We start from the raw sequence: 11,232 nt of genomic DNA, 5'->3' as shown, positions 1-11,232 counted from the left end.
TGCTGCTGCCACCCCCGCTGCCCCGACTGCTGTTGCTGCTGCTTCTGTCACCCGTACGGCGGAAGATCAATCCCCCCAGAAGTCAATGAAAACTGCGTCCAGCCAAGTGAGTGCGTTCAAAATTCCCTCAAATCCGATCCCATCCAAATCTATTACCATGGAGATTTCCGAAAGCGAAAGCAATGAGTCGTCCACTGAGAGTGGACCATTCACGAAGGTCAAACGTGGACGAGGACGTCCAAAAAAACAGAAGCTGGACGCGCCTTCATCAACGTTTGTCGATTCTGCCTAACAAAACTAGCGACGATCTGAAAGTTATCCGATAATCCTGCTCAACTAATCTTGCAATAGTAATATGTACCCTATTCCTTTCCCAATTATTAACCTCGAGTCAGCCGCGAGTATGTTCGGCTCCCCGTCTCATAATCAGTAAAAATGGATAATCCCGCCACTATCAGTTACAATATTGGTTCGATTAATATCAACGCTATCTCAAACGAAAATAAAATTGCTGCCCTCCGCTCTTTTGTTCGTCTGGTCGATTTGGACATCATTCTCCTACAAGAGGTCGAATCTGCAAACCTATGAATCCCCGGTTATAACATCGTTGCCAATATAGATGAGGCGAAAAGAGGCACAGCAATCGCCCTCAAATTCCATATACCTTATTCGAATGTCCAAAGAAGCTTGAACAGTCGTATTCTAACAGTAAAGATTTCAAATGCCGTTACAATTTGCAACATTTACGCACATTCTGGAACCCAAAATTATGCTTTACGAGAAAAACTGTTTAGAGAACAACTGCCTTTTTATCTCCAAAATTCCGCTGAGCACATCATACTAGGTGGTGATTTTAACAGTGTTATTGATGCAAAAGATGCCACTGGCTCCAGTAGCTTCAGTCTGTCTCTCAAACAAATAGTGGACAATTTACATCTCTCTGATTCGTGGAACTGCCTCCATAGGAATATGATCGCTTATAGTTTCATTCGCCCGAATTCTGCCTCTCGCTTAGATAGAATTTACATTTCAAGGTCGCTTGTTCCGCATCTTCGCACTTCGGAGTTGTTCGTTACGTCTTTTTCAGACCATAAGGCATATAAGATTCGCTGCTGTTTGCCAAACCTGGGTAAACCACACGGTCGTGGGTACTGGTCAATTCGTGCGCATATATTGAACGAAGAAAATTTGGAAGAATTTGAACAAAAGTGGAATCGTTGGTTGCGTGTTCGTCGAAACTACGACAGTTGGATGTCGTGGTGGATACAATTTGCCAAGCCAAAAATTCGTAGTTTTTTCAGATGGAAAACTAATGAATCGTTCCGTGAATTTCACGCTACTAATGAGTTGTTATACCGTGGATTAAGAGAGGCATATGATGAACTGTATCAAAACCCCAATGGAATAACAAAAGTTAACGAGATCAAAGCGAGAATGCTTCAAGCACAAAGTCGTTTTTCAAAAGCATACGCACGCATAAATGATAGATTTGTCTGCGGAGAGAAAATTTCAGCTTTTCAAATAGGTGAACGTTACCGAAACAAAACTATGATCAGTTCCATACGCCACCAAGAACGCCAACTTACAGAAGTTTCTGAAATAGAAAACCACGTATACGATTTCTTCAAGAACCTGTATACTGAGCAAGAACTCAATAGTAGCGAAAATTTTCCCACCAATCAAGTTATCCCTCTAGATTCCGATTCGAATAACGCCATAATGGACGAAATCACGACTGCGGAAATCTTTTTTGCAATTAGGGAAAGCGCTTCTAGGAAATCCCCTGGGAATGATGGAATCCCCAAAGAATTCTACTTGAAGGCCTTCGATATTATCCACCCACAACTCAATTTGATTATTAATGAGGCTTTGAGAGGAAACATTCCTGGTGAGTTTGTCGAAGGAGTCATAGTGTTGTGTAAAAAGAAATCGAACGACCAAACCTTGAAAGGATATAGGCCAATAAGTCTCTTGAACTACGATTACAAACTCCTTTCAAGAATTCTTAAGCAGCGTTTGGAAAATGTAATGGTCGAAAATAATCTTCTTACTGTGAGTCAAAAGTGTTCAAACTCTAACCGTACTATTTTTGAAGCAATCCATTCAATCAAAGATCGAATTGCAGAGCTCAATTGCCGTCGTATATCTGGAAAACTGATTTCGTTTGACCTAGATCATGCGTTTGATCGTGTTAGTAAGAACTTTTTAATGGTTGTGATGCGGAACTTCCGTGTGAATCCCAGTTTCATCGAACTCTTAGGGAAGATTATGTCCGCTTCAAGCTCTCGCCTTCTCATAAATGGAAATCTCTCTCCCAAATTCCCGATCCAACGCTCCGTTCGACAAGGAGATCCCATGAGTATGCACCTGTTTGTCCTTTACCTCCATCCCCTCCTGGAAAAGTTACGCACCATCTGTAATCATCCTCTGGACCTAATAGTGGCGTACGCAGACGATATATCAATCGTTATAACGGACATGCGGAAACTAAACCTCATCAAGCAAGCTTTTCTGGACTTCGGGCGATGTTCAGGATCTCTTCTGAATTTCGACAAATCGTTTGCTGTGAACATCGGGACTCACAGTGGCGCAAGAGATACTGTTTGGCCACAGGTATGCGAATCAGTAAAAATTCTAGGGGTAACTTTCTTCAACTCTCAAAGGCAAATGATTGATTTCAACTGGGGCGAAGTCATAAGAAAAACGTCTCGGTTGATGTGGTTATTCAAACCAAGGAACCTAACACTGAAGCAAAAGGTCATAGTTCTAAATACTTTTGTTACATCGAAGCTGTGGTTCCTAGCATCAGTGATAAATATCCCAAATCAAGCGGTTGCACGGCTTACATCGCTCATTGGAACCTTCATCTGGGAACGATACTCATTCAGGATCCCTATTGAGCAGCTCACGCTCCCAAATAACATGGGTGGTCTCAACCTGCATCTCCCGATGCACAAATGCAAAGCTCTACTGATCACCAGATTCCTTAAAGAACTACAACACACACCTTTTGCTAGCTCCTTCAATCACCACCTACAGAACCCACCAAACGTAACTGCTATTCCAGCCCTTTACCCTTGCTTGAAGAACATTGCCAAGATGCTTGTCTACGTCCCTAGGAACCTCCAAGAAAATCCCACGACTGCAGCTCTTCACAACTATTATCGTGGGAAACTAAAAGTGCCAAAGGTTGTTGAAGAGAATCCTGGAAAAAACTGGACAAGAGTTTGGAAGAACATCAGAAGCAAAGGACTAACATCAAAGGAACAATCATTGTATTACCTGCTGGTGAACGGAAAAATTCCACATGCTGCACTCCTGTTTCGGCAGAACCGTGCAGACAGCCCAACGTGTCAGCTTTGCCCCAACATCGAAGAGGATATACAGCATAAATTCACCGGTTGTCGTCGAACGACTGCCTTATGGAGACATCTTCAACCACGGTTGGAAACAACCCTAGGTAGGAGGATAACGTTCAACGATCTTCGGATACCACAGCTAGAAAACGTTTCCAGAAGACAGAAATCGCAGGCGCTAAAGTTATTTATCAACTTTGTAAATTTTGTTTTAGATGCCAACCACGATTTTTCAGTGGAAGCGTTAGATTTTGTTTTAAACTGTGTCTAAATGTACATTGTGTATGCGTCTAGTTAAATAAAGTTCCAATAAATGTGTTTACAAAAAAACTGAAATAAACACGAATAGCCAGTAGAATGTTTTTGATTCTTCATTCAACAGGGTTTGGAAGTTTCTTCAGAAATCAGGCAAAGATTTTCTCCGGTATTTCCGATAAAATGTCCTGGTCAATCGTACTAAACTGACAACATTAAATGAAAAATTGTTAACAAGTTTTGGATGAAGTTTTAAATTTGCAACTTGCTGCAGATATTCCAATTGTTCACAACTTTTCCCATTCATCAGAGTTGACAGTAATTTGAAATTCATATGATAAAAATCAAATCAAAATATGTTTCTTGCGCTTAATATGTTAATAGTAAGTAAGTAGGTAGCTCAATATTTTTTTCTTTTGTGAAATGAGATTTTGTAGGGGCCCTTGAAATGTGCAAGCCCGGGGCCATGCCCCCCTCAGCCCCTCCCTAAATGCGGCACTGCTTGTATCTAAAAATCATTGAATATATTCAATTGAAGACATGATATGTACATACGTTTGGTTTATTATCTTTACAGTAAGTGCTTAGGGTGACAGGATCAGTTCGCAGTCGATCTAGAAATTTTTAGATAAAAGAAATTATCTGGATTTGCTTGGGTATACAGTAACTTCGTGGGCCACTGTAGTGATCATACAACACAGTTAGCTGAGAAGCAGGCTTTGTTGACAGTGGGCATGCAATGCCAGAAAAAAAAGGGAGTGAAACAGATACCGTCGTGCGGGGCTACTTTTGAAATGTGGAGCTACTTTGGATATTTTCGTATATGGATTTTTTGAATTTAAAATATGGTTCAAATCTGTTTGATGTCTTTGGGACTATTATGAAGCAATATTTTCCCCTTCATATGGTTGAAATTATTTCTTCAAACAGACTCTTTATTGCTTGTTAGGACGCGAAAAAACATCTAATAAATCAAAAAAATATAAATAACGTATCAGAATATTTGTATGCATTATTTCTACATTCCATAAATTTCAAAGGGTTGATCAATTCATTATAAATGTATCAACGTAGCATATACAATCGACTATTTTTATCGTTATACATTATAAATGACCTTTTCACCTAAATAAAAAATTGACACTCCCTTTTTTAAGGCTTTCTATATTACAATATCACGCTGCTCATAAAACCTAAGAAATAACAGAACCATCTAAAAACGCATATATGTATTGAAATCATGTATGATATAGTATGCTACAGTATTGGTACAATGTAGTTTTCTAAATAACCCTGGAATTTTAAATGCAGTTTTGTTATAGTTAAAAATGTCCAAAGTAGCCCCTATCCAGTTCTATATGAGATGTGTCCGATTGGTGTATGAACAACTTTTTTGTTTATTGATGGATTTAGCTCAAATTTTGCCTACATCCCACATGCATACTCACGATTATTGTGTATAAAAATTGTGGAAATTCATTCACTACTCTGGGAGTTATAATGTCATCAATTTGAAAAACCATGAACATGTGTATAAAGAAGCCCCGCACGACGGTATGGACTCTGTTTTTGAGTTATATTCACTTTGTATTGTATTGTATTGGCTAAATGCAAAATAAATGAGGGGGAGGGGGTTGGCGTGCAGCAATTTGGAACCACCTAAGAATATTGTCTATCCCTGTTGACGGCACGTGCCTTTATTTTTGTCTCTGCTGTTATCTTACTTAGAAAACCATCATAACAAATGCAGTTTTTACCGTCGCGCTCGACGACATGCTCGATGTTTTGGTCTTGGTAGTTATGGATATTAGCGTATGTCATTAGAACCAAAACTGTTAGTCCGTTTAGTCAACTGTTTGGTGAATCATGTTCGTTTGCGAAGGTTTAGAAAAGTATCATAATGTTTAAATTAATTGTGATTTGTATTTTGGTGCCATGTGTATTGGCTGCATACGGTATTAAACGACGCTGAACAAATTGAAATTGATTGATTCAAAACTGTATTTTTGTAGACAATTTACAGTTACCCGATAACCCTGTATATTATAACGACTACAGTCGTCAGTGCCATGTACCCGTGAAGTGTGCCAGCGACCGAAGGTGTCCTGAAGTTTACGATTGGAAAGATTTGGAGCGTTGGGCCCAACAGGAAGCAAATGTGCAGTTTAAGCGAGATTTAGGCTACGAATATAAACCGTGCTACCTAATTGGCGAAAATGAATTCGATTTCAACATGTTCTTTACTCGAGCATTGAGCAATGAGCAGGAGATTGGTGTCAAAAACACGATGGCCACAGATATTTTGCTGGAATATTTAGCGAATACTTATGGAAAGTGCACTGTTAGAAATCTCTTGGAAGGTCGATGCCCAAAAGTGAATCAGTCACTGTCACTGGATGAGTGTCAGAAGAAGCCACTTTCCAAGTGTGATCCTACGTATCCGTAAGTATTTGTTGGTGACTCGAAGTTACATAAGGAACGTAGTGTTTTTATGCATGCCAACGATGAGCAATTGAATTTACTTGGAGTAAAACTTCACTATAACGAAATGTTTTTTTTTTTATGAAAGTATTTTTTTTTGTATTTTTTTTACTATTATCGGCGTTTTTGTCCTACAGGTACCGCTCATACGATGGACATTGCAACAACTTGCAGCATGCTTCCTGGGGGCAGGCCGGTAATCCCTTCAAGATCGAAATTGCAACATGCTACGATGACTTCGTGTCGAAGCGACGTTTAAGTGCATCTGGACGTGCTCTACCCAACAACAGAGCGGTTATAAGTGACATGCAACGAGTGGTCAAGAATATTCCCCCCGATTCAGGAAACTTGTTCAGCTTGTTTGGCTTACTGTTTTGTGAAACCATTAACACCGACATGGTTGGACGAGCGATGAAACGTGTTCGTAATGCTACAACTGGGTTCCGTGGATGCCGTGCAGATGGAAGCGGAGTATCCGACTGTAGAACTCCTTTTACTTGCCCGATGAGCGTGCCGTCGGATGATCCGAACTATGGACCGCTGCGTGTTGAATGTTTGAATTTCAGTCCAATTGAAAAATCCAACGATCAGTGCGATATTAGATACCCGTTAAAGCGAAACATTGGTAGCAGTTACCTAGATCTTTCGTCAGTGTATGGGGACGGTAACTACGACAGTGAAGGGAAAATTATCGAATCTTTTTGTAAAGCTTCCTCCAACTTCGATAGTAACAAAGTACTCTCGATACAATTTTTGGCTGTGACAGGCTTGTTTACACAGCTGCATAACTATTGTGTTGATAGAGTCAAGTTATGTGGTAAGCCTCGAAAGAAAGAAGAAATCATAGAAACATGTCGCTCACTGACCATTGGCGTATATCAACGCATCATCTACGAAGAAGTTCTTCCAGTTCTATTTGGAAATTTCTATAGTCAATGCAATTTCGATTGCGAATATGACGAGAACCTGGAATCTACTATATCACAGTCGTACGTCGGTGGTCCAGGTCGTTTCCAACATGTATGGGTACCAGAAAACGTTACAATGGTACAAGGTACCGAACGCGTTAGTAAACCTTTCTTTGAATATTTCCTCAACTACGAGACGTTCAATTGTGCAGGGGTATTGAAGGGGATGCTTGAAGACCCTATTCATACAGGCACTCTGTCCAATTCGGTAATTGTCTTTTTTGAATTGTAAACCCAGAAAAAATGTAAATACTTTCAATTATTTACAGTTGATCAACACATTTTTCTCGAAAGACGGAAAACTAGGACATTGTTTGTTGTGCCTTGATATGGAAAGAGGTCGGGATGCTGGATTGTGCCCTTTGATTTTGTACAAACATTTCTTTGACAAGATTGCTGGACATCCTACGAAATGCTATAGCTCTTTCGAAGACTTGAACGATATGTTTGATGCGGAGGTAAGTTACTCTGTTTACGTTTGTAGTTGAGATGATTTACTTTGTCGTTATGTTTCAGGTCATTGAAGTTTTCAAAAGGCATTACGAAAGCCCATTTGATATCGACGTGATTTTTTCGCTATTTGAGAAAGATCAAGAAGACCAAACAATCCTACTTCCGCAAACAGTGGCAACAGTGACTTGCTTGCAGTACAAGAGATTAAAGTGCAGTGATCGGTTTTTCTACAGTTGGAATAAGTTTTACTCTCCTGGTATGAATACGTTCTTTTTAATATCTGTTCACTACTCATATATATTTTCTCCTCAGCCTTAAAAGAACTGATCCACTCGATAGATATGCCAACCCTTCTGGCACTGTTCGGCGGCATGGAAGAGGTTCCTATCGACCCCTGGCATTTTCAATCTGATAAAGTGCCAGCACAACAGTTAAAAAATAAAATTAAAAGGAAGTTGGATCTTTTCGGCAGCTTATAAGTGGTATATACAAATTAGCAAGATTTCTATCAACTGAACTTTACACATTTAAACTTATATAGCAAAATTCAAAATAAACTGTGACCTTAAACTGATAGTAACTTGATTTATTCTTTGTACTCTGCTTATCAAAAATATACTAAGACTGGTAATTGATGACAAATACCCCTTAGTATTAAAACATCAAAATAAAAACAAACTATTTGAAATCGATTCCTTTTAGGTTGTACCTAAACAGAATGGTTTAAAATTTAGGGCACTGTCCTTAGTAAAGTGAATAACAACATCTATGCCGGGCCCGTAGCGTAGTGGCTACACGTTCACTTCATAAGTGGATGGTCATGGGTTCGATCCCAGCCCCAGCACTTGCGATTTTTCGTCAGTTGCTCTTCCCCCCGAGAGCGGCTGACACCTGACACTCTTCTGAGCATATGCTCTAACGGACCCGAAAACATAATGGACCCCCAATCGGACTGGAAAAGGAACAAGAGCCACACATCAATCCTCGTGCTCATCTTTCTACCATAGACAGGGTAGAAAAGTGACAGCAGCGCAAAGGCAATATTGTAGAATTAGAATATAATACATTCAGGCGCTGTACAAAGTGAAAATGCAGCTGCCAATTGGAATCGCTCACGCAGTGCCTTAATGAATAAAAGAGCTGTAAATTAGATTAAGGGGTTAACGTATAAAAAACAACATCTATCACTCTATGGCAGTGATCCTCAGCCTAACTGTCTTTGCGGGCCAAAATTGAATATTGAAAAAAGACTGCGGGCCGCAAGCCATTAAAGAGTTTACTGTCAAAAAATTTCAAGATTCAATACACAACCCCTTTTTTTGAAAATATTGAAAATGAGCAAAGAACTAAATAACCTGGAGTTACTATGAGATTTTAATTCGCTTGGAAAAATCATGAAAATCTTAAGGAATTAAAAACAGGAATTTCAAGCAATGTAGCGTAATATTTATGTTTTGTAGTTCTTGGTATTAATAATGTTGAGCCAATTATGTCAGACTAGTTACTTAAAAGTCATATGTATGAAATATAAGAAATAGTGACGCTGGCTAGAACAAAATGAACCTCTTTATGAATATTGTGGATAAACTTACAGCATAGTTATAGCGCATGTTGCGACAGGAATGAAAGGGCGACCACTGATTTTCGTAGACGATTTATTATCGCTTTAAAACTGTAAATATAGTTAATTTTAGTTCAATGTTTCATTATTATTACTAATTGTCTTACTTTTCAGTGTCCCTTATAGTTCTGGACCCTTCGATTGCACTGTCCAACTCGGTTTTAGGTTAGTTTTTAGTGCCTAATTAGTTTAGATAATTTTAACATTTAGTATACAGTTTTGCATGTAATTCAATAGTTTTACCTTCACTAGTTTGTAAGCTGGAAACAACACTAGTCTTAAGCACAAATACGTAATTTTAAGGTAGAATAATCAACTATAATAAGTAATAGCATGAGTAGCAAAATTCACGTTCTGTCTCTGTAGTTTTTCGTTTTGTTTTTACCCCTTTCCCTTGATGTCATATCAATAGTGACGGCTTGTCACTGAAGTGGTTGAACCGTTTGGGGATAGGGTGCCCATCTCGACGGTACCGGTAACAGTCTCCCCCCGGTGCTCCCCTACGAGTCCTGGGGTAGCACCTTGTCCACCTACGTCGAGTACAGCCAACCTAGTCGTTGGTCTTCTGAAGCTTCCCTGGCGAGTTTGTACAAGTGCTTGGCGAATACGACCATCTGCTCCTTCGAAGATCTGCGTAACCTTGCCTCGTATCCACTCACATCGCCGAGCGCCGTCTGCGACAAGGACAAGGTCGCCAACCTGCAATGGTCTAGTTTCGTTAAACCATTTCGGCTGTCTTCTTATGACTGGTAGATACTCCACCAGAAAGCGTTGCCAAAACTTGTCCAGCTGACTCTGTATTGCTCCCCACGTGTCATGTAGACGCTTTTGCGATTCCTCGATGCCTACACTACTTTGCTTAGCGCCACTAGAGGTCCCCAAAAGGAAGTGATTGGGAGTCAAAGCTTCCGACTCCTCAGAGTCTAACGGCAAGTATGTCAGAGGCCTCGAATTTACAATGCTCTCTGCTTCAACAACCATCGTTTGCAATCCCTCATCGCTCAACTTCCCCTCTGCATAGGCATCTTTCATAGCCGCCTTCACAGACTGTACCAACCTCTCCCAAGCACCTCCCATATGTGGAGCTCCAGGAGGAATGAAGCTCCACTTCGTGTTTGAGTTGGTGAACGTCGTTGCCAATTCCGTGTCGATCTGCTCTCGCAATATGCGTTCCGCCCCCTGGAAGTTCGTTCCGTTGTCGCTGAAGATTTCTATCGGCGATCCTCGGCGACCGATGAAGCGTCGTACACAAGATATGCAAGAGGCCGTTGATAAGCTATACGCTATCTCAAGGTGTACAGCTCGTACGGTGAGGCATGTGAAGAGGGCGATCCACCTTTTCACGTTTGAACGTCCTACTTTTGTTAGGAATGGCCCAAAATAATCCAGGCCAACATAGCTGAACGGACGGACATTCATCGCCAAGCGGGCTGGAGGAAGTGCCGCCATCGGTGGATTGCAAGGACGCGCCTTGCGAATCTTGCACAGCTGACAGCTATATGTGACCTTCTTTACGATTCTACGTAAGCCCGAAATGGCGTAGTGTTGACGTAGCTCGTTGACAATGGTTTCGTTGTTTCCATGCCGGTAGCGCCGATGATAGTCTTCTACCAACAGGTTGACAGCACGGTGCTTCGCAGGCAGAATTATCGGAAACCGGGTATCGTAGGTCACGTTCTCCGCAGTAACAATACGGCTACGCTGCCGCAATAATCCGAGCTCGTCAAGAGCAGGCATCAGCTTTACCAAGTTGCTTTTCCGATCTAGGAGTTGTCCCGTCGATTCGGATTTATTCCTCTCCAGGGTAGCAATCTCGTCCGGGTAACTTTCTCGCTGTACGAGCTTCCAAATCGTCCGTTCTGCACTGAGCAACTCAGCTTGTGAAAGTGGACCACGGAGCCTTTGAGCCGGTTTTGCGATGTTGAAGATACAACGCAATGCGTAGGCTACGGCGCGTAGCATTCTATTCCATGACGAAAAACGCTCAAAGTCCAGTGTTGGAACGAATGCGAAATGGAACAGTACTGATGGTCTGATGTCTTCGTTTGTAGACTCAATTGGATTGGCTTTTCTGGGCCACGATTCCTCTGAATACCGC

At 40.9% G+C, this 11,232-nt stretch overlaps 1 protein-coding gene across 1 annotated transcript; it reads left to right on the top strand.

The window, feature by feature from the left end:
- The first annotated feature begins 5,342 nt into the window (after positions 1-5,342).
- On the top strand, positions 5,343-8,072 carry LOC115257322 (chorion peroxidase). Its single transcript, XM_062859490.1, has 6 exons — positions 5,343-5,566; positions 5,624-6,053; positions 6,230-7,268; positions 7,330-7,518; positions 7,577-7,769; positions 7,826-8,072. Exons 1-6 carry the CDS (start codon positions 5,512-5,514, stop codon positions 7,990-7,992), a joined length of 2,073 nt encoding a protein of 690 aa, XP_062715474.1. The 5' UTR covers positions 5,343-5,511; the 3' UTR covers positions 7,993-8,072.
- The last annotated feature ends 3,160 nt before the right edge of the window (positions 8,073-11,232 follow it).

The sequence above is a fragment of the Aedes albopictus genome, chromosome 3 (assembly GCF_035046485.1).
Source record: "Aedes albopictus strain Foshan chromosome 3, AalbF5, whole genome shotgun sequence".
Lineage (NCBI taxonomy): Eukaryota > Metazoa > Arthropoda > Insecta > Diptera > Culicidae > Aedes > Aedes albopictus.
This window is presented reverse-complemented; position numbering and strand designations above follow the sequence as displayed.